The sequence below is a fragment of the Passer montanus genome, unplaced genomic scaffold (genome assembly GCF_014805655.1).
Source record: "Passer montanus isolate IOZ18808 unplaced genomic scaffold, ASM1480565v1 scaffold61, whole genome shotgun sequence".
In the NCBI taxonomy this organism is placed as follows: Eukaryota; Metazoa; Chordata; class Aves; order Passeriformes; family Passeridae; genus Passer; species Passer montanus.
The window spans coordinates 1,756,692-1,781,324 of NW_024371149.1; the positions used below are offsets into that span (position 1 = coordinate 1,756,692).

Consider the following 24,633-nt stretch of genomic DNA (forward strand, 5'->3'; position numbering starts at 1 on the left):
CCAAACTCGTTAGGCCTAATATTAATAATTCAGGGCAGATCAGTACATTTCTACAAGGCCAAGGATAATTCATGTAATCCTGCTTTCCTTTTGCAGTTTCTTTGCCATCCCTTTCTCCTTACCCATCCCACTCCCTGAATAACACATAAATGCTGATGGCATATTGTCCAAAGAATTACTTGTGTGGAAGTTTTATTCACAGATTGTTAATTTTTTTTTAATATTTTCAATCTCTTTCCTATTCCAGTTAACTGTAGTTTTTGCAGCAAGAGGCCAACTATATGTATATATTTATATAAAATGCTACCACGTTGGGATGAAATCTCTAAACTGGATGACCTGCTCCTCCTGTTCCTTTCATTTTGTGCAACAGCTATGGTCTAATTCTCTATATATTTTTTCCAGTGACAGTGCTTGCTGTGAACGGTGGGGGTTGAACCCCAGAGGGGACAAATCATGTGTACATTGATGTGTTTGAAGGAATTTCTTGTAATCTATGACAATTGACAAACTTTTGATTTATTTTTCCTCTTGCTGCCTTGGAACACGGCCCCTACTATATTTTAACTGCACACTGATAGTGATCTATTGTGAGTAAAAATGGGTTCCCTGTAGCCCAGAGTGCGGTCCAACCTGTCTTTCTCTAGCAGAGAGTATTTTTGTTCAGTATTTTGGTTCTTTTCTTTATTTATGTTGCATGTAGCAGTGACGTCATACCCACAAGTTTCTCATTGTTTACACCAATGGAGATTAGGGTGACGTTGAAGAAAATACAGCAGTTTTCCCTTCTTCCACCTATTTGCCCTTTTTTTCTCCACAAACTTATTTTTATCCCTAAATGAAAATTAGATCTTGGCAATAGTATTTCCTTGAAATTATTCTAGGGATATCTCATGAATTTTTAGGGATATTGGTTAGGCTGGGGTAATTGCCACTATAGCACTCTTTGCCTGGTTAAATACAATTTAATTGTCAGGTCCCTGTTTATTTTTTTGATACTTTGTCCTTTCCATTGCACAGTTGACACAAAGAGTAGCACAGCAGTTTTTTATTGTCCTTATCTAACTTCTTTCTCCCCAATGACAGAAAAAAAAAGAGTTATGGGAGAAAGCCAGACAATGAATTAAAAGTGTGGTTTTAGAGATACCTTCAACAGGAAACAAGCTGCAGTGATTATTTTCCTGAGCTTGCTGGTTTTGACACTACTTACATAAGTAGACACACACTGACTTTTCAGGGCCTTAGCTGTGAAGTTTAACAGTATTATTACATATATAATATGAGCTTTATGGACCACTTCATATCAATCTAGGTCATACCACTTGAAAGTGTGCAGGGTCTATAAAGGCTCTCATCAGCCACTTTGTGTGTACACTCATGGTAAATACAGCATTTGGGACATGGAAAGAATTTGCTGCTTAGAAATACAAGTGCTACAAAGAAATGTGCTGGTTATAGGGCAGTGTTGGGATTATGTGGGCTTGTTCTTTCAAAGAGCAAGGGGGATCGAGTATCTCATAGCTGCAGAGCAGCGTTGCTGTGCCAGATTGAGGCTGTAAATTTACTGTGCAGCTGCAGCTATTCTAAGTGAAGGAGGCCATGGAACTTCAACATTTTACCAGATATTCTGAATTTATTGTGTAAAAACACTTCAGGTCTTAATCAGGATTGAGATATTTTCCCCCTCTCAGCTCTACACACTGTAGGCTCTTGCAAAGAATCAAGGAATAATTTATGCTCTTGATAAAGTTCTGGCCTTCTTGAAATTATGGTGGCATTATGATTAATGCCTGCATTATGATTATCATTATTTATTATTTATTTTATTGTGGTGCCTGCAAACTACACTAAAGGATTGAGATCCTGTTGTGGAAGAAAATATTCAAGGACAGAACAGAAATTTCTTCAAGCATCTATTTTTAGCTAATAAAATGACACAGCAGAAAGATGAAGCAGCAGGAAAAAGCAGATTGTGAAACAGGTCAGCGTGATAAGAATCAACAGTAAAACAAATTCCATGGATGGAATGGTGAATCCTATTGACTTTGAGGCAAAATACTGTAAGCAATTTTTATTTAAAATATGTTCTTATGTTGAGACCTTTCTGAACTAAAGAAATTCATTTAAATGATAATAAATAAGTAATGGAGTTATTCATGCTGTGAAAGAATTAGAAAAGAAAAGGTCACGTAGTTTTGGTTTTTTTTTTTTCCATTTCCCCAATAGCTTAAGTTTGTTTAGAAATGTAGTTTGCTTTGAGAGTACACTGGCTGAGAGTCTTCTGTAAGGTAATGAAGGAAAGGTCATGATCAGATTTGAAAATTAAAGTGAATTGGTCTATAAATGTGCTATTACATCAAAACCTGTGAGTCATTCTTATATTCTTATATCTGATAAAACAGGGCAAGATGTCCACTAGGATCTCCTGCTGTTTCTATAGTTTTGACATAGAACAGCATCTTTTGAATTGGAGCAAACAAGTTACCAGTTGTCATTGATGGAAAAAATTACAAGAGAGTGAACAAGCCCCCTTGCTAGTCTTGTAAAAATTAAATAATGGAGAGATAGATTTTCCTGTTGTGTTAAGGTGAATAAATTCTCAGAAGCAGTTTAAGGTAGGCTGCTGTATTTTTCAGTAAACTGAAACTGTGCTGGGGGAAGTCCTGTCTGTGTTTGAGTCTCATGATGCTAACCAGCATTGCTGGCAGGCGATCACCAGTCTGGTCGCCTTTAATGCTGATGATTTTTCACTCATACTTTGGATCATGAGAACTTGACGAATTGAAATAACACTGTGCATTTCAATTCTGAAGTGTCTTGGGACCTTTTTATACCTTTTTGTACCATTGGGTGGTCAGGAAGCCTCGGGTTCCTGCTCCTAAGCAGCTGCTGCCTGAGAGAGATCCACTAGATGTCCTCGGAGCTCCACCCTGGCTGCGCTGAGCCCAGGGAAAAGCGCCGCAGTGACGGGAGCAGCACCAGGATGGGGCACAGCCTGTGGCTTACGAAAAATCAGGAAAGAAGAAGGAATACTTTGTTCTGCTTTCTTTAAAGAAAGAAAAGGAGAAAAAAAAGATAAAGGATCTGTTCCTTGACATTTTAGGTAGAGAATAATCTGCAGTTTCCTTTGCTTATTTTTGCAGCTGGAAATATTTCCCATTACTGTTTCTGAACTCTAAGTAACACTTCAGATCCAGACAATCTACACATTTTAACTGTACTTTTTGACTTTTTCAGATTAGAAAGTAAGGTATTGTGGGAAGCTTAGACATCTGGGGAGCTATTCTTTCTTTTATAGAAAGGAAGGCTACTGCCTTCTGAGAAAAATTGCATCTGAAAGTTTCTAGAAGTATTTATTTACTTTATAAGTAATGGAAAGAAACTTTGCTCTCCTTTTGCTCTTAATGAGTAGTTCATATGTGCCTTGTTTTGTAAATTATTTAAGCAGTCTTAACTTAAGGTCCATTAAAACTTCCCCTGATATTTTTACTGATTAGTTTTACAAATGTTGTGTGATTGTCATCATATTAAGTACAAGGATCTGTCTTCTCTTTTTTTCCCTATTTATTATACAATTGAAAATAGGAAAGTAGTTTCCTTTATGTCCCAACTTTTGTTTTCACCAGTATCAAATTACAATTCTATTCAACAGTTATAACACATCTAGGAATAGAAGTAAGTTGATTCTTATACAGGTTCTACAGGTGTCAAATAAATTTAACACACACCCAGAGGCTGTTCTTAAGGTCCCCCTGTCTCTCTGATGATTCCCATTTTCTGTTAATGTTTATGGAAGTTTTATAGAAAATGGTATGTGTGTGGCTGAACCATTTAGAGTCATTTCTGTGCTGTCTTTGATCTCGTCACTAGTCATCCCTACTAATAATGCGTGTTTTGTTTTATTTGAAATGAGTATTGTATTTGGTGTGAATGTAACTGACTGTATAAAAGGAATGAAGAGTAACAGCATGCTTTCTTTCCAAAAGTTATTGCTCTGATACGCAGTTGCTTATATACTTGTTAAAACCCTTGTGGCAAGTCCTTTCTGCTACTTGTATTTCCAGGTCCAGGCCTGTTTCCTGCATGTTAATGATGTGAAATATTCAAATGATGCATGATCTCCAGAACAACTGACAATAATAGTTAAAAACAGTCCCTGAAAGTTATTGCTTTTGAGAAATGCCATTGTGTCCTTCCCCTGTTGAAGAGAAGGCCTTAAATTTCCAACTTTATTGTTTTAATTCTGATGAAAATGGTACAAAAAGTTTTCCTTCCCAGCCTTCTTTGCCCTTAAGGATGATTTCTTTTTAATTTCCATAAATGTGTCCTATCCTATTATTGACTGTTGACAAGATATGGTCAGAAATAAATGAAAACCAGGGACTGTTGCTAACCAATGATGGAGCAGTTGGGAATTTCTGAGCAGTGTGTTTTGCTACAGCATTTGATTATAAAAAGTCCTTCAAAACAGCTATAATTACAGCAAAATGGGCCTGCTTTTTCAACCTCACCTACTGTCAGCGTGTCTCACAAATGCCCTTTATTTTTCTATAATTTCCTTAAAAAATAAGAAAGTAGGCATACTGGAAAGACTGTCACAGTTTTGGTAACTTATTTCACTTTTCTTTTGCTGTCCAACTTTTCAACTTTAAAGAATGTGTTGGGAAGAGTTAGAGGGAAAACATGGGAAAATGCTGTTTTGAATTTTCTCTGTAGTTTGAATGTGTGTGCATCAAAAGCTGCAGTGGAAACCTTCTTACTAAAAGCCAAGCTCTGAGGAATGATGTACTATGCAATGAACAAGCCTGATGCTGCATGATGAATTTCTGAACAGCTGTAAGATAACTCTACTAGGATGCTGAAAGAACATGGCATTAGTCATGTGAGCAAAGTTTTAGAGGAATGGGGTCGCTGCTGAAGAGATCACTCATTCATCTCCCTCAATGCCTGTTTTCCACAATCATAATGTTACCCTTGCTTGACAAGTATACTGTATGGCAAGCCATCAAGGCCTTAGAACAGGACTTGACCCATCTGAGTGATTTCAATCCCTCTTTCCTGGTGACTGTGGGATTAAGAAACTGGAAAAAAAAATTCTTTTAAATTTAATGTCATTACCATAACGTGAAAAAGACATCCTAAACTGAAGGTACAGGCCAGAGAAACATTACCTTTTTTCTGCATTTGATTTTAAGGTTTTGTTTTTGCCTGTCAGTGTTGTTTTGTTTTTTAGTATAATTGAGTCAGTTCAATCTAAACCATTACCAAAAGTTGGTTCAGTGCAACATGTGAAACAATCTAAATGGCCTTTGGATTCCTTGAGATGTAAACATACCTGATTTAGATGACATACAAAATTCCAGGATGGTAATTATACATTCATTTATAAAGTAGGATGCTCTGTATTTCTAGAAATACATAACAAGAACATTCAGATGACTGAAAGATAAAGATGTTCTAACCTGGCACTTGTTTTGGAGCTAACAGTTAATTCTAAGTTCAGTTATTTTGTTCTTGATTAACTTTTGAATCCAGAGCAGAAACCATGCCAATGATTGGCTCAGCATGTTTCAGTGGACCAATGCTCTGTGTGCTTTTGGTGATGCCTTATTTGTGAACTGAACTTAATGTTGAGCATATTTACCATTTTTAGTTTTGTCTCTTTTATGGGCAAATTTTGGTATTCTGTCAAGAGTTGATTTGAATTCCTGAAGATAAAATGTAAGCAAAATTAATTTTTTGGAAAATTTTATTAATATCTTGTAACTCTTTATTAATGTATAATTAATTGTAGTAAAGATGTTCCTTGGCACAGTTTAATACAGAAAAAAATATTATAATACATTTCAAAATAAATATATTTATATATATGTGTGTGTATGTATAATGCATATGTGTGTATGAGCGTGTGTATGTAAGAATATATGTGTATGTGTGTTTCTGTGTGTGTGTACATACATATATATATTTATATATGAAGAAATCTCTGATTTTTACAGGAAACAGGATAGGCCAAAATATCTATATGGACTAGCAACTTCTGTTTTCATTTTAACCCAATGGTATTAATTGTGCCAAGGGAAAAGCATATTCTTATTATTCTGTGCTTTTACTGTGTTCTATTTTGATCCAAACACTTGACTGTAAACAGTAATTTTCCCCCATGACTGCGGTCACCCTCTAAGACTGAACAGAAATAAAGAGCAATTAATCTTTTGCCCTACTTTTAATGTACAGCCAAAGTGTTATCAATAATCTCATTGCATTTTTTTTTCCTGGGTCAAGACTGTTAACATTAACTAAGGCCTGTATTAAATCCCTTAAATTACCTTCCAGCTGCCTTGTTATATATATAACCTTGCCATTAACCTGCTGCTCTTCCTCTCCTCCCATCCAACACATGGTTATAGCCAAGATGTCCATCTACAAGAGAATGAGACTGGCATGTTGTTTTGATTGCGGACGCTCTGAGCGTGACTGCTCTTGCATGTCAGGCAGTGTACATAGTAACATGGACACCCTTGAGAGAGCCTTCCCACTTTCTTCTGTCTCTGTTAATGATTGCTCCACCAGTTTACGTGCCTGTAAGTTTTAACACCAACACATGCTGTTCCATGTTTGTGGTGTCTGTGGTATCATCCCTGTCTTGTGTCGTGCATTGTAGTTCTGTGAGATTTTACTGGGCTGATGCTTTTTCAAAAAATCAACCCCAAATTTGATCACAGCTCTGTATTTATATTTCTGTTTTATTTTTAATGCAAAAAAATGTGAATCATTATTTTGCTTTATGTGCTCTTTATGAAGCATCCTCTTGCAATAGCCTTCAGGACCTTAGTAGTGCAATGTGGTGACATCTTTTTTATTTAATTCATACAATACAAATTGTCATTAATTAAGCAATAAGTGCTTTGGTGGAGGACCAGACCTGTGTCTAAATCTGTGGCTGGTGCCAAGTGGGTAACTTTAATAATGCTGGCACTAGCGTACCATACAACATAGTAGCTGGAATTCTACTCTGTGCTGCTACTTTTGCCTTCAGTTCTGTTTGTAATTCTTCATTCTCAGTAAAGCAAGGTCGTCCATCTAATACTGAAGCCACAGACCTGTTTGTACTTTTTGTAAAATCGGTTGTACTTTTTGTAGCAGCTTTTTAGAAAAACTAGGCTGGTGCAAGTCCCTGGTACAAACGTTTTGAAATTAAATGGAGAATCTATTCCATAGGACAGTAACATTCTGGAATGTGCCCTGAAAGCTATTTTGAAAGATCAGAGTTGAGAGGGAAAAGAGAGAACCTAGAACAATTGTGCATGGCCGTTAATTCTTCGGACAAGCTGTAGGGATTCCAAAGCTTGGATCATCAACTGAGGAAGATTGTTAAATGGCTTTTTGTTTGTTTGTTTGTTTCATTTTCTTGTCCTCTTTAGTAATTCTTAACAGGCAAAACTATGTCTTGGGACAGGAGCTGTTTTCCTTTCCCTACCCAAATGGCAAAGAAAAGCTGTAATATTATTTAGATACAGCTGTGAGAATAAATTGGAGTTTTGGTCAGGAAGCATGTCCATTTTCCAACACAAGTCATTATGGATGAAAGTGCCTTCCTCTATGAAGGCTATAATGTAGTTTTCAGATTGTGCACCTGGTTGTCTTTTGGTACCATATTGCAGTATGTAGCCCAAGTGGTGAATGATTTTGCTTTAACTGTTTTGACTTACAAACTATTTTTCCAGTCACAAATATAACGATCCTACAGTTGTCACATTTCTTTTGTCTGAAGACCATAAAAATTAAAAGTATTCTAATAGCATTTCTTGGAGATTTTACCAAAAATCATATCTCTCTGTGTATAAGCACTCTGAACATCCTAGCTATCTACTTGCTTGCAACTCATGTATCACCATAAAGTGGATGGTTTCTAATTTTAAGTCCTGTTCTAAATCACAGGAGGCTTTATCCTTTAATGAGAATTTTATCAGGGTAAAATGCAGCAAAGCATACTTTGTTAAGAAAAGTGAGCAAGAAACCTTCCTTTACTGAGAGTTTTGCAGGCAGTTTTTTGTACAGTATAACAGCCTCAGTAACACCATGCCTGGTAGAGTTTGTAGAGTACAGACTGGTACAGAGAGTTTGTGGCTGGGTCCTGGCACTGGTGTTAACAGCAACCAGATTAGGATAAATTAATATGTCCTCTGCAAGTGGGTAAAATTTCTGCCATTAGCACTGTTTGGCAAGGAAAGAAAAACTAATTTGTAGGTTTACCATAGCTTTCAAGTTCACTTAAGACTCTACAGAGGCAGATAAAGTAAACATTTTTGATTGTGTTGCCTGCTGAGCCAAAACCCTCCACAATAATGGTATTATTTCCAACAAAAGCCAGAGCTTTTTAGGAAACATGTTAGAGCTATGTTATATTTTGAAGGATAAGTGATATTGACAGCTTTGAGGATTTTTAGCATCCTATCTTTTATGGGCCTTTTCCCCCCTTCATCACTTCATCAAATCAAAAGAGATCTCAGTCTTCCCCTTGTGAGGCTAGTCACCTTTGACTGTTAATACTAAGTACAAAAATCAATACCAATTCACACTCTTTGCAAAGCAGCATAAGCCTTTCTTTTCCAATTAAAATATATATATGCACACACAACGCTGCACTGGCAGGGCTTCAATAGAAATCAGTGTGTTTTCTTTGCAGTGCACTGGGGTTGGACGATGCCCATCTTGACAGAGCTAGTTAGCTCAGAGAATGGTGGGGAGAGTCAGCTTTTCATTAAATATGAGCAGATGTGAAATGTAGAGTGTTTGACAATTAGAAATGGCAGCAGCAGGGCCCCAGAATCAAAGTGAGGTCAGATTGGTGGATCAGATTACCTCTCTTACATTCTTTAGTTGTTCTGAAAATCATTTTAAATTAGTGTCAGTGGAGCCATGATGGGTTTTGCCCTTTGTCTTTTATGCTACGACTGTATTGTTTCCCCAGACACTCATTAAAGGTCATTATACTATTACAGGGCTTGCTTTGGTCGTGGTGCCCCAGTTGAGTTGGTCTGCATCTACAATTGCTTAATGTACTTCTTTTTATTCTTTTTTTTTAACTTTTGATTATAAAAGCGGGCTTTTTTTCCAAGGTAAATAAAATCACAGACCATTGTATGAAGCTTCTTGAAACAATGAGCAGTTTTTGTTTGAATTAGTGCTATTTCTAAAAATTGGATGTCGAGTAGAAGATATCAATTTACGTATTCATTGGTGTACACAGGATTTAATCTTCTAATAGTATAATCTGCAGAGAAAGTAACACTTGCAGTGTATTTTCCATGTGAATGAGTCTCTCTGTTATTATACTGTTGTTTTTAATTTCAGCAAATGAAAATTGGTATTTTGATTAGGTGTAATTGCATAAAAAGAGCTTTTGAGTTTATAGGCTGTTTTCTGGAAAAATATACTAATAGTTTTTCTAAATGTAAGGAAAGAGAATTTTAAGTGGTTTTTTTGTATCTACATTTTTACAGGTTTAGCTGTATTTTGCTGTAGATTGCTATATGAATAGCAAATGGTCCAAATATTTTTTGCATTGGAGACTCAAGTCAGAGTGAAGAGAGGCACTTAGCCACTGAAAAACCTGGGTTGCTTTATGCAATGAAATTATGTTATTAGCAAGTGTGATGTTTCTGTTTAGGTCTGTGCCATGTCTTGGGGGGTGCCATTCAAGTGATTAATTGATACAGACAGAATCTTAACCTGAACCATTTAATTTCTGTGTTTCTCCATCACCATATGGCTATGTTTCTCAGGAACATGAAAAGTTCATGTTCCTAAATGAAACCTTTCCTGAAGTTGTCGGTGCACCCACTGACGTGGGAATCTAAATTTTCAAGGATATTCTCAATATTAGGCCCAGACATATCTAATTGAGCTAGTAAGAAAACATGCTTTGGCATGCTCTGGTAGTTCTGAGAAGCTTTATGGGAAGACTTTTGCTTTGGTGATTATCAAGGATCTCTGGAGAAAAAAGAAAACAGTTATTACTGTATTTTGAATTCAGGGTTCAGCCCAGACTCTTAGACATCTTACATGGAATGACCATGCTAAGAAAAGTTGGAAAAAGCGTAACTTTTGAAAGAAGCAAAGCATGTATCTACCTCTGTGCCAGACCAAGTTTAAAGCCATATATTCCATATAATCTTCTAGTGTCAGCACATGTTTTATTCTGTACAAACAAGTTAGCTGCTGAATCTTTCTCAAAGGACCTAAAATCACATTCTGCAAGGTTAAGTGAACGTTTTGGGTACCAAGGTTGGTAAACTATGCTGAAACTATAACTGGTGATGGGACCTTAGCGAGTTAGGCCAAGAAAAACTCCAGCTTCTTCATTGACCTGTTACCTCACACCCTTCCTGTGTGTCTTTGCAACTGGAAAAGCCAAATTCTATACCAAGAGTTCAAATGATGTGTAACTCACTGATCTATCCAGGGAGTTGATTATTTACATTGCTCAGTGTATCTAAAACTCATCAGTTGTATAAATATGCTTGGACTTTTCTAAATGAGTTGATAATTATTAAGTCCCAGGTTTTTGAAATACTGGCTGAAAAGCTAGCAGACTCTATTTCTCCTAGAATGTAAGACAGCATCCTTTGCTTTCTACAGAGGATGTATCCTCTGCTTTTCTAACCCACTACTTCTCTAGTCCTGCTGCAGTAGCCAAGACAAGGAGCTGTCATTCATGAGCTGAGGTACAGGAAGGGCAGGTATGTGATCTCTTGGGAGACAAGTTCAGTGCCAGAATTTTCTGTTCACCCTTTACCACAATGGGTTTCCTTTCACAGGATGTCTATACCACCTTGTGGTAGCTAGAGACTGTGAGATGCTCATTCACCTATGAATATCATCACATTTACATTATATTTATAATGCTCTGATTATGACCAGGTGGGGTAGTACCACTGCTTTCTCCACCTTTTCTGAGCTGTGAGATTTCTGCAGTAGCTTTAGGAGAGAAGGGGACGTGTTTGCTTTGAAAATCTTACTTTTGCATATCCTGCATAAATCCTTTCTCTTTTATACAACCTACTGACCTCTGTGTGGTCACACTTTCTCATCTTTGCCCTGCACAAAAAACCAATAATATGCTTTTAATGTTTTGAGGAAGAAGAAGAGATTGAGGGAATAAATAAGCAACTGGATCTTGGAAATGAAAAAAGTGGGAAAGGAAAGACAGATGCTCTCCTTTCTGAATGACATAAGGTCCTAAACTAGTGATTATAAACAGATTGTTGTGGTTTTTTACAGCTTACTTCTATGGAATGACCCCACTTCTGTGTACTGGACAATGAGAGAGCACCATGTTGTAAAGTCTAAATTTATTTTAATTTTTTTTTAAGTGAGATTAATGAGAATGGAATATTAGAATGGGACATAGTGCCAAATAAATTCTTGGTAATTCAAAGGCACAGAGAATGTAAATAATAATAAGCCCATGAAAGGAACTGTACGTGTGAAATACTGATTTATGTAAAACCAGTTCCAGATACTTTTAGAGTGACAGATTTTTACTTCTGTTAGATTGGTTTCCATGCATTCAGTGTTGTATTCCTGAGAACTGACTGTGATGTTTCCATGACTATGATATTTCTTCTAAGTACCTCTGGAAGACTATGTTTCCCCTTTCAAATACTGAAAGTAATGTAAAAATGGGTACCTGTGTTGCCAGTTTTTAAGAAAGAACACTATTTAAGATAACTCAGTTAAGATACAACTGCATAAGAAATCAAGCTTCTATATCTTGATGGTTGCTACTGAGGAATGAAGGAAATCACCTTCCTTAGCCATCTTCTGAGAATGAGCCACTGTTGAAAAAGCTGGTATTGCTAAAACTGGACAGTGGGGTTTTAAAACCCATAAAACCAGCTAACGGAACAATTGAAAAAAATACCACTGTGGGAGAACCCCCACAGTGCTGTTTTATAGAGGGTCTTATGGTGTAGCCACTGCTATGAAGTCAAAGTTTGTACATGCTGGAGATTTCCATATCTGCTAGCCTAGTACTGGCAAATCAGAAGCCAGACACTCCTGGAGATTTCCATATCTGCAGCCAGCTTCATAGCCTAGTACTGGCAAATCAGAAGCCAGACACTATGAAATCTGCTTTCCTGGGACTGGAAGATACCTTTTTACTTTCAGACTTCATTTATATCTACAATTCTGCATAACCTACTTTCTTTCCATCTTCTTCTCCTTGTTGCAATCATCCAAAGATGCGTTCAGGTGTCTCCACTAAAGAAGATAGTATGAATTGACTCAATAAGTGCAATCACAGTCTTAACAAGCACTCAAGAACTGCTTGCTGGAACAGTGGTTTCACTGAGCCAACCCTTTGTGTGCCTTTCTTGCCCTCCTGATGTCCAGCCCTCCTCAAGGAGGTGATCCCCTCCTTGATCCAGCTGTACTTTGCTCTGTATTGGTAACAGTGAGATAGAAGCAGTGATCAGAATGGGCTGGTATATGGCCTCATGAGACTCCCAGTATCTATTCCATCACTTTCTTCACATATATGAGTGCACCATGACTTCTGTATTTCTTCTCTCTCTGAAGAGACAACATTAATTGCAAAAGGGGAAAAGGGACAGGAAACAATTGGTATTTTGCACTAGGTGACTTCAACTGTGCAGTTATGCTCTAAGACAAAAAAAATTAGTCCCTTTTATTGTTCTATACTTTAATAGAACTTGAACTGCTAAATTATTTAAGCTTCTTTTGGGCATAGTATGAGCATATAGGTGAATACTGAGTTGTAGAAATACTGTAGTAGGAAAAAACCCAGAACAATCCCTCCAAACTAAGCTGTTTTCAGAAGGTAGAATGGTAAAAATGGGACAACCTGGCTCATTGCTAGATAATATAATTAATGAGGTATGCACTATTCCAGGTGAGTTTTGTGATGCAGTGTATACCTCTATGCTGATGAGAGTAAGCTCTGCCCAATTTGTGATGTCTGTAACGAGGAGATGAACTCTTATATCATCATGGGTTGTGGAGGTACTGCTAAGTTTAGCAGTGAAACCTTTGAAAAATTGGGATAGTGGGGGAAGGAAAGATCAAGAAGTCTGCTTTTAATTTCTTTAGGCCTTTATGTTGAGTAGTGATTCTTGCCAGGGTCACAGGAAGGGACTAGTGAGTGGCTTGCTTTTATGGGTACAAGCTAGGAGAGATGCTGTCTGCATCCTGTGGAGAGAATTTAGCAGAGGCCTTATGCAAGGTGACATGGAAATTATGTTTGCATTTTTAGTTCCTGAGTGTGGCTGGTTGTCACGAAACTCACCATGACAGTTTCTTACCACCAGGCAGCAGATTCTTCCTGTTACCTCCTTGGTGTGGGACAGATGCTGGCCAGTTAGGTCTCCTTCTCTACTGCTTTCGAGCTATTTCAAGCGACAGATGCCAGAGCTGGCTCGGTTTCAGCTTGAGCATTTCTGTCATAGCCCTGCCTTGAGCCCAAATTCTGACCTTTACTATATGAAGTAAAGTATTTATGAACAAGCAGTGGCTTGATCCAGAGCAGGCTTAGAGCAAATGTCAAGTGTCAAGTCAGTCTCCTGCCTCCTTATACCACCTGCATTAGGAACCTGGATTAGACCCTAGACTACAGCACTGACTGCCTTAGGCTTTATGGGTCTGGAGAGACATAACTTATTAACAAAGAGTTATTAAATTTTTATCAGTTTTATAACGCAATGTAAATGCCTTCTATGAATCTACATTGTATTCATTATCATTTAAAACGTTAATTAAGTCAAAGTTGCATTTAATTTACTTCTAAATGTGCCTTTGGGAGGAAGCTTTTTAAAACAGCTGTAGAATTGGGAAGCTCATTGATGCTGGGAAGTTGTTAGTACCATTTTTCAGGATAGGTCCCCCAAATTGATTGCCATTTTGACTCTTAGCTAGTTTGTGTGGATGTTATTGGACAAGGTCTCAAATTAATATTGAAACAACAGCTAATCACAGAGACACTTTGACACGTAATTCATGTTCTTTTCTAATTATTTCAAAACCAAAATTTTGATATGTAAATCCTGTACATGTCATACCCTTGTTATAATTTATTTTCTTTTGTATCCTTATTCTTTGTCTCTTTTTTTAATTCAAGGAAAAAAACATGTTCACCACTCTGGAATATTTCCCCACAGATTGAGAGAAAAAGAAACCTTCTGGCTTATATCTTACACATTTTATGTAATCTGAAGGCATTGTAGTAAATAGAAGAAGGTACTCATTCCAATATTGTTGCACCACAACAGACCACAATATTGTTTCAACATATAAAGTGGAATGCAGTTTAGTATAAAAATCCCTAAAATGAAAGCCCTTGCTTTACATCTGGCAGTGTTTTTGGTTTTGATGCATTTTGATATAAAAACAGGAGAAATATGGAAAAAATAAAACACAGTGGATCCATCATCTGATTATTCCATGAGACCCCTAGCATATTTAATATGTGCTTACCTTTAATCAGGTTTGCAGTGACATTAGTAGTCACTAATATAAGTGACTAATATAATACTTACATACTTCTAGAATTGGAAGCAGGGGCAGCCAATTTCTTACCTAGGCTAGGAAAATCTAGTGAATTAGAACAAGAGATCTTGAGATTTTATCAAGGTCAGTGTGGGTCCAGCAGAGTGGATGAGCCCCCAGTCTGAAAGTCCAAAGCAACTTACAAGACAATTTTTCCGGGTCTTTGTATTTTCTACTGAGTACCTAGAACCTTCTGAGGTATTTGTGTACTCCAGGAAACACAACCTCATGAATTATTTATGTTCTGCATGAAAAGAGGAGATTGTTGTCATATAACTCCATATGAGGTTCTTGAAGTGCCACAAGACAAGTGCCCAAGCTGTACTGTTGCTTTGATTGGGGTTATGGTAGACAGGAGAGGGTGGGACAGAACACATGAAGAAAGTTTTAATTTATTTTTAAGAAATCATAAATACATTTATTTCAGTATGTAAATTCTTAACTATGTTGATAATCTACTTTAGATTAAAGTTCAGTCATCCTTTCACTGTTTGAGACTATTCACCAACCTCTTTTGGCATTTTTTTATAATAGTATGATATATCTTTCCTTATGATGCTTTACTTAATATTGTGATTCACTTGTTATCAAAGATTTTAGGAAGCATAGTGTGTGCTATCTCACACAGACATGCTTCACTGATACTGATCAGATCTTGTTAGCACAGTACAGTTATTCTGGAAAGGAAGGGTGGAGAAGGCATTACTAGTGTGTAAGATGTGTCCGGTGTTATCTGGTCAAGCACTCCTGTGTGCATTTTAGTTTGACTGGAAATTTTACCTAGGCAAATGGGAAACAAAAGCGCTGCAGGGCAAAGATCCCAATCTTGACTGTGCCACTGACTTACTACGTGACTATAGTTCTTCTTCCCCTCAGAAAATAAAAATACTGTATTCTCAATCTATTATACTATATTACATTTTGTGCTGAGAAGTGCTTTGAGATCTTTACCTTTTGAAGTCCTAAATATAAGCCTGAATGTTGTTTTGACATAGTTATTCCCCTTCAGAGGCCGATTTTCTGATCATTGCTTAAGAATGTAGATGCATAGCAAGAACTAGAGAAGAGTGAAATGCGGTACAAGACAGAAAGAAGGTTGGGGAAATTACCATTAGTGCCTTGCTGCTGTCTAATTTAGAGAGGTTTGGAAAGGGTATACTATATGAGAGGGAAGGAGTAACTTGAGTTTATCTGCATCAGCAGAGAACTATCTCTGCTGCCATATTTTTAAAATAATCTGAAGTTTTCAGCTGCTGCTGAACTTTAATTGGAATGCAGACTTTGTTTACTATGAGGAACTGCTGAAGGAAAACCAAAAATTCATTATAGCATCTTTGATCTTTGTCATGCAATTTCCTTTGTTCGTTCTTGCATAAAAGATGCACTACACATCTTTGCTTGCACTACGCATGTTCCTTTCTCCATTCCCATGTTCCTGACATTATCTTCGCTCTCACTCCATGGTGCTGTATGTTCCCTGACACAGCATGTCTGACAATATGGAGAGAGATTTTGCATCACCCTGTGCTGTGAAGGAAGACTGGCAGTAGGAAATGGAGGCTCTGTTTTTGAGCAAACTCTTGCCAGAAGGAACCATCAGGTGTGCCATCTAATAATGGACATGGTTTAGTCTAAGATTAGCCCTGCTTCTGTCATACTTACCTGATCTCATGTGGTCACTGATCACATTGATCATTAAGTAAAAATAGCAGCTTGACACATGGACAGTAATTTATATTTGCTTGGCTGGTAAATATTTGCCTGGCTGGTAAAGTTTTATTGGCTGATAGAACAAAGATTCTTCTTGAAGAGAATAAAAAACAATTGCAAGTTTTGAGCCTAATGTAGAGATGATGCTTATTCCTATTCCATGAGCAATATGTGGTAAATCCATAGGTGCAAACTGATAGCATATTTCATTACCAGGCATTTGTCCAAAGATTATTTTTTCCCCTTGTATTCATGCTTTAACTCTTTGAGAATTATTCCTGATCTACCAGAACATGCAAGGACTGCCAGGTTCTCTGTGATCAGTCAATCACAAGGTGGGCGGCTGCAAGGAAGTGATACAGTATTTATTTAGAATTGCAGGGTATGAAAATGACTATAATTCACACCATGAGACAGCAGAAGGATGAGAAGAAGTGAGATGCACTGCTGAATAGAACAGGGTGTACTTTTCTGGCTTCTTCTACATACTGTCCTTTCCAACATATGGGACATGTTTCTCAAATATTCAGATGACATACTAATATTTCTCATCAATAATGGACTCCTAACAATTGTTCTATCTTGTCTTGTTTTTGACAAGAAACACTGTTTTTTATTTGGTTCTGAACAAAGAAAAGAAGCTTTCCAATGAGTAAAACACAGTTTGCAAACTCTTGGATGCTAATAACTGCTTTAGGTGTTCCACAGAAAAAAGTATTTACCCTGTTGTGTGAGGTTGCACATTTTGAGTTCTACTGATGTAAAATTTTAATTTTTGACAAATTATGTTTTGTGTAAATTGAGACATGAAAGTGTAATTTTTGTTTCTTTTTATGAACAAAATTCTGCAGAGAATTAAATCAGTTTTCATTTCAACCAGTTTTCATTTTTTTAGAAAGATCTAAATTTTTCAATAGTTCTTAAAAGATGCATTTTTTTCCCACCAAAACTTGTGTTCTGTAGGAAAGTTATTCAAGGAAAAATAAATACATAAATATATAAATACGTATATGAATAATTTAATTTAATATACTTTGATTATTTGTATTCAAGAGTCTCTCTGCCCTGAGTAACAAGATACACCTTACTGATTTCTTCATTCAGACATGGCAGAAAAGATGAGAAGACAGTAGGGCTGGGACAGATGTCAGTCTCAGCAGAGGTCCTGTAACGACAATCATGGTGCAAAGATTGCAGAGCCTGCAGTCAGTAATGTGACCCTCACTGTTTGACAGGATCCCTCCATACAAGGAGTCCAACGTGCAGGCATCTTACACTTCAGAGAGTTCCATGACTCAGCAGAAGCCCTTGGTTATGTTTGGAAGAGTAGATGAACAATTTGCAGCACCAGGGAAGACAAGCCAAGAATCCAATCACATAGTCTGGACTTGACTCATCTTACATCAGTGTGAAATTCTGTAAGAGCAGGGATTGATGTTCTTCTAACTCGCTGACACCAGATGCTCCTGAATGTTAATTTATGAAGTATGAATTCTGTGCTCTATCTGCACTTCAGTATGTAATTATCATAAAGGTTATGGTGTTCTTAGAACTCCCTACACCTGAATTTGCCTCTTTCAAGAGGCAAATTTAAATAATCAATAGGATTATTTAAATTTTTGTTTCAGATCTCCCCTGTTACCACTACCACATGTAGTTTTTATTAGAGCATGATCTGTGGAGCACTTTCTGTCTTTCTGTTTTTTCTGATTAATCCCTGAAAATACTATCTCCTACTTCAATGAAAGTGCCTACTCTGTTTTTGGATTCAGGATTTCTACTGTTAGCATCTCTAGTGGCTGATCAAATGTAAAAGGTCTTTTTGATTGGCTCATTGAGTCTTTGAATGCTGCAGCTCATTCATCAACAGTTTTACTGGTACTTGTACTGCTGAAAAGCAAAATTCTTGGTTTGCATTTAAAATTGTAGCTTGAGGCCAGAATCATATCTTTAGGTTCATATATTCTGCCTCAATACCCAAGCCCCACATATTCCTCAGGAAACATCCTGAAACTGTCCCTAGGGTCTCACAGATTTCCCCAGCAGTATCCTTGAGTTCTGCCCATGAGGAATATAAAATATGTCAAAATATGTGTTTGGTTTTAATCTGCCCTTAGCATATGAGTCTTTTGTGTGCCCTCTTCTTTCTTCTCAAACAGGACAAAATAAAACCCTCAGAGGTAGAGCTCCAAGCAATTTGATTTTGGAAGATGACTTTCTTGACAGCTGTCAGTGTCCCCTGAGCATAGGACTTCTGGATGCTTTCAGTATCTGACTCTCAAAACATCTGGCAGCAACAGTATTTCCAAATATATTGGCATCCTGTGGCATTTGTGTTTGATATAGTATCTTTTAGGGTAGTAACTGACTTGTAAATCTTACGAAATTTTATACGTCAATTTTTTCTTTGTTGGAGAGTTCCTCAGCTCCAGGTGATTGTAGAGTTTCTTGTGAAGTTGCTGTGATAATACAATAGAAATCCTGGCAGTTCTGTGGTTTCTTGCAGAATTTTCTTTCCTTTTGTTTTAATTTTATCAGTCTTCTCTCTTCTTTATCATGCTACCTACTTTGAAAAGGGACATCACCTGTATTTCATTTTATACTCGGAGTGTTTAAGTGATTTTTGTGCTGAGCACACCAAGTGCTCTATAGGACACAACTGAGTAATCTGCTAATTCAACACCTTGACAATCCTCTCCAAAATTCTCCATTGCCATTTTTCCTCTCCTCTTGATTCACTGCTCTGTGTGAGAACAATGAGGGTACTTTGTTGAGCTCCCTTCTCTTTCTTTGGTAATGCCCATATTCTCATCAAGGTTTGGTTAATGAATCCAGAAGTACCAAGCACAATGCAGTTGGGTTTGACGAAATTTTCTTTCTAAAGCTGTTCTCATCATGGGTTGTGATCAGTCTGATCCTTTTCATGATCTAAGCAAGGATGGCATCTCTCTGTAGCTTTAGTATCAAAGTAAAGACTAAAAGGACAAAACACATGTAATTCTCTTTTTTTAGCATGGGTATCAGATTAGTTGGGTAGATTCAGTATTACTTGCATTTTTTCTCTGTTGCTAGCCTGTGTAATTTTATGCCATTATAGTTGGTCTTACATGAAGTGAATGTGAGATGGCATGCTTTCCCCTCTCACAATATTTCAAAAGAGCTGAACCCTAGTTGCTGCAGAAGTTTCAATCTTACCAATAAAGTAGGTTTTTTTTAGTTTTAGTAATAGAGAAATTATCTGAGAGAATTCATTACAGTATTTTTAATTTATTTTATGTGGAGGTATTTTGAGCTATTCAAGTTGTGTTTGAAAAATATGATCCTTTCTATATATATACATCATTTTGAGTATTCCTTCTATGAGAAATCAAAATGATGATGTTAATAACATTGTTATTAGTTGTAACCACTAGATTTCTTAGCTTATGCTTTATTTTCTACCCATATGGGGTGGATTGCCAGCCCTTGCTTGCACAATCAATTTTGGCCAGTCTGCTCTGAGCTTTTTGCAGAGATATGAGTTTGGGAGTTTTTTATTATTATTGTGCTGCTTTACTTCCTCCTTTTTTTTCTTGCCAGTATTTGCCTAGAAATTATTTACTATCCTTCCCTAAATTTCCATAGCAATTGGTTGTGTTTTGTCTCCATTTTTGCTATCACTACTTTTGCTATTGTTTTCTAGATTTAATCTTAGTTATTTATATCTTGGTTGTTTTTATATTAATAGATTTAACAGGTGGTATTGGTTTTTTAGATGCATTTGTTCAGAGCAAGAAAAAAGCTTCACAAGAATGAAGTACATTGTAGAATACACTAAAGTAGGGATCACTTAGGAAACAAATACTAATTTCTTGGCGTTATAAAGAGTATTTAACTGTGTATCTGTAAGTAATAAAGCCTGCATATGTGACAATAGCCTTTAATTACAACAGGTTCAATCTATTTGATTAATTTTAATGTCTACCCTGTGACTTACAGTACTTTGCATAAAACAATTTCTTTGTTAACATTGCCTGCTTTTATGAAAGCCATAATTCAGCTAATAGAGTATTGTTAAACTGCAACCAATCTGCTAAAAATCTTTTCTGGTAGCAACAATTCTATGTATAAGAACAGCTGAGAAATACTGCACTATATTTATGCATGGATTTGAAGACAGGAAAACGGCTCTGGGTCTTGAAACTCCCTGTAACCAGCAGGTGGTGGTGCTGGCTTAGAAATCAGTAATGGCTCAGGAGCCTTCGTTATGTATTGCTTTGCTAAGGAAACAATTTCATACAAAAAATATTTCAGATGGCTCTTTTAAATTGTATGCAGGTCTTTCCCACAGAGGTGTGTACAGTGTAAGCACTTGTCTCTAGACTTGTCTATGTAAATAGGCACAACATTTTATACTTTACATGTGAACTTACATGATGGCCACACAAATAACAGGAGTGTGAAGACCTCCATCCCAGAGGAATGTTACAGCTAAGTCTGAACGAGTATTGGGGATCACTGAGCCTGATCCTATGACAATTTAGTAATTGGAAGTTCTTCCACTGATGTGGGTGGAAACTATATAAGACTAATGATAAGAAATCCAGATTTGAATGTTAATATTTCAGTTCTTGTTCAGAGACACAGACATTTCTATACCCTTTTTTTCAAAGACAAACACAAGCCAAACAAAGTTCAATGGTATCAGATTTTACAAAATAAAAACCCCCAATTTATCAGTCACATATTAACCACCTAGTTAAAAAGAAAAACAGCCTCAGCCACATCCTCTCAAGTGTGTTTTCAAAAGTAAGGCAACTCATAGAGAAGCAGGGGAAGAATTTAAAAAAAAACCAACATAGAATCTTAGAATTTAAGAACGCTCTCCCCTGGATTTATAAGAAGTGTAGGAAAATATTTACTTCATTGTGGTATTGGCAGGAACCTAGTCCATCTTCCTGTAATGAGCAAGGTAAATGAAATTTTATTTCAATTTGAAACTTTAGGATATGCAGGTTGGAATTACACTGGAAATACGTATTTTTGAGATGTAAAGATAAATTGTCACTTCTAAATGGAAAACCAGAGTAATAATTCTAATTAGATTTCTGCAGGAGGAAATCTACACTTCCCAGTTTTCACAGGAAGGAAGCAGTTGCAGCAAGACTGAGCTGAAATTTGTGGAGTCCTGCTCCAAAGGCATGGAAATATGGCTTTCCTGTGCACTGAAATACTCTGCCTGACAAACACAATCTATGCTGTAAATACAAGATTTCTAATCCCAAGGAGCAGAGCAATCACCAAGGACTCCTGTGCTTACTTTTACTCATAGTTACTTCAAGGCATTGTATATTTTTCTCTGAATTTAATGGAGCTGGGAGAGTGTAAACAGTAAAGAGATCATAAGCACAATGATGAGTGGCCTTTCAAATTTAGATTTGCTTTTTTAATAGTAGCTTATTTTTTGTCCACAAGTAGAACTTCACTGTTTTCTGCAGTGACGGATCAGATTGTGAGTGTTTTTAGTCACAAAGGGAAAACTTCCTTAACTTTTAAATACATGACAGATTCCTTCTACAGTTTAGCAGAACTGCACAACTACAGTGTGCCCTTGCTAGTGTTGCAACTTCTTCCTCTCTGTCTCTTATAGTTGGTGTCAAAGTCTTCTTTGAGGCAATAGGACAAAGGACAATACACTTTGGGTTGCTGTGCATTGAAACAAGGATAGTCTATGACAATAGCATGGAATATTATAATTTGCTCTGTGTTGCTACTGCTAAAGAATCTCCCAAAGATGTGTTTTGGCTTTACATGTCACACCTCAGGGAGCTGTCAAAGGGCCACTCATAAGGAAATCAGTGTCCTTTAATTGACACTTTTTTATTTTTATGGAAGGGAAATAGAAACACAGAAATAAATAAAAAGAATGTTACAGTTATTCAATGTTAGAGGCACACTTTTGTGTCTAGTAAAAAAACAAACCAAACACTGTAATAACAGTATCACATATGAATATGATATTCTATTTTTATGATATGATATTCTATTTTTATAGAATGTATTCCAAATGTACTTTTCAAACAGCAGTAGCAACATCACAGTCTTAGACCTGCTAGATCTGAGAAAATTAGAGATTAACAGCCACAATTTCACATAATTTGGTCACTTGAATTCTAGCCAGATCTGTGAGTAATTAAATCCTTTAAAACAGAATTGTCTGCAAGTGAAGCACCCAATTCTGTGTAACCCAAGATCAGTGGTAAAACTAAATCCCAGTCAGGAGATTCCCAATCATCTGCCTGTAGTCATGGGGTCATCAGGTAGTCTGTTAAAATGTTAACATGTGGCTTTGAGCAATCCTTTTGTACTTCACTGTGCTGGAGACAGCAGCTGGGGCTCCAAAATTGTAGCTCATAGCTGCTTGTGACTTGGTAAGAAACACAGGGTCTGAACAGCTCTTTTCTGACACACAGGGTAACATTTTCTGTAGTTCTTCCTTCATGTTCAGAGCAGAACTGCTTGTTATAATGAAGTAACATAATTTAAAATTTAACTCAGCATATTTGCACTTGCCATACCGATGAGACACTTTGGCTTTCCTTATTCTCCAAAGTGCACTCTCAAAAGACAAAGTTAGTTCTCTTCACATTGATGTTTGTCTGGAGAAAAGACCCCCCTGAAAACAGACCGTGTTCTGTTTTAAGTTCTACAGTTTAGGCACATCTCCATTTCACTGCCCTTTCCCAAAACAAACTTTACTTCATCCAAATAGTATTCTGTATGGATATGGCATAGTGGAGAAGTCAGTTGGACAATCAAATGGACAGGGAGGAAAAACCAGTCCACTGATGCTTTGCTTTTTTTTAACTTTTCATTTGACATTTTTCCAATAACAGTATAATGACTTGAATAAACAATTACAAAGTGAATCATAATTTGAAAAGGCAGTGGAGAATGAAGACTAAAAATCAAGAAAAATTTATGAGAGAATACGAAAATTTGATTTAGAAAATATGTTCAAGGTGCAATGGACCTATGACTTAGTCTAAATATAAATTAGCATTTGATTAGGAATTTTTTTCTACTGTGCAAACTTGGCAGAGAAAAGAGAAGATGTTTGTTATGTACAAATAGAATCTTATTGTCTATATACCTCTGTATTGGAACGAGAAACCAGATCCGTGAAATCAGAAGCCTTTCTTCTGATTGCACGTGCCAGTGTCTGTAAAATGCTGTATATGTGGGAAAGGTTTGCTTCTCATTTATGACAGCATATACATGAGGTATGAACAGCTCCTGGTAAAACCTCTGCTAAAGTCCATGTAAATGTTTTTTCTGACTTTAGTAGACTTTGGATCAACCACAATTTGGAGAGCCTTAAACCACTTCTTTGCTTGCTGAAGTCATAGTAACAGAGAAGTGATAATAATTAATAAAATAACATAACATAATTAATTCAATAACGTAACATGCTATTAGTTATGTTATTGAATTAAACTGGAGCAGCAAAGAAAAAATACCATATTTCTATGGTAACCTTAGGGAATTTCTCAACCCTTACAAACAAGTACAAATGGTGTAAATCCATAAGCCAGACCTTTTTCACCAAAAGATTCAAGTTATAAGTTTTCTGGGTTTCCAAACTCTTTTGTTGTCTATTTTTCATTCTATGTACAAGTTACTCTAAAAGATCAGGAACTTAAAGTCTATATTGATTTCACTGAATATCAGAGCAGCCATCTTAAATTAATAACAGGATCCAGCACGGCAAGATTCCACATTTGCTGTTAAATGTCTTTTTTCCAGCATTCAAGGAAAAGCAAAGATGAGAAATATATCTATAGTTGAGTTTCAGTTCTTAATGTGGGAGAATAATTAAGACTGAAAGACCATCTATTATTAATATGAAATTTAAGTATTGGATACTAATAGAAAGAAAAAGAAAAAAGAGAAAAAAGTAGCAGAAACAATACATTTGTTTTGAAATTTTATATGCCTTTAGCCAAAAGGTACAAGCCTGGGACAAAAAGAGGGCAAAAAAGAAAAGAAATGTTTCTTGATCTGCAATTTCAAAGAGAATGTCTCATGTAAGCACCATTCCGTATTTGCAAAATGTTCTGATGATGCATTCTTGACATTCTTGGATCTTGATGTTTTATTTGCTTCAAGTGGCACACACTGCAACTAAAAGCCAACCTCACCTCTTTTCTAATGGTGCTAGTGTGTAGATATGCAGCATATCCTTTTTGTGTTAAAAAAACAGAATGAAATGCATTTCTCTGTTTGTAATGCACAAAAGTAGCAATCCTGTTTCATTTGAATTACCATTTCAGACACCAAGCGAATGCTGCTCCACAGTTTCTAAAATTAACA

The 24,633-nt window shown here is 36.5% G+C and overlaps 1 protein-coding gene across 42 annotated transcripts in view; it reads left to right on the forward strand.

Moving 5' to 3' along the window:
* KCNMA1 (potassium calcium-activated channel subfamily M alpha 1) overlaps nt 1–24,633 on the forward strand; it is a 421,949-nt gene that overhangs the window by 324,559 nt on the left and 72,757 nt on the right. For 13 of the 42 annotated variants that reach the window (XM_039727460.1, XM_039727469.1, XM_039727482.1 and 10 more), the window contains one exon: nt 582–590. The exons of 18 other annotated variants lie outside the window; for them this stretch is intronic. In XM_039727460.1, the coding sequence (XP_039583394.1) occupies nt 582–590 (9 nt within the window). Of the gene's footprint in view, nt 1–581; nt 591–6,410; nt 6,585–24,633 lie in introns of all 42 variants that reach the window. 11 more of the 42 variants (XM_039727454.1, XM_039727456.1, XM_039727466.1 and 8 more) reach the window with 2 other exon arrangements.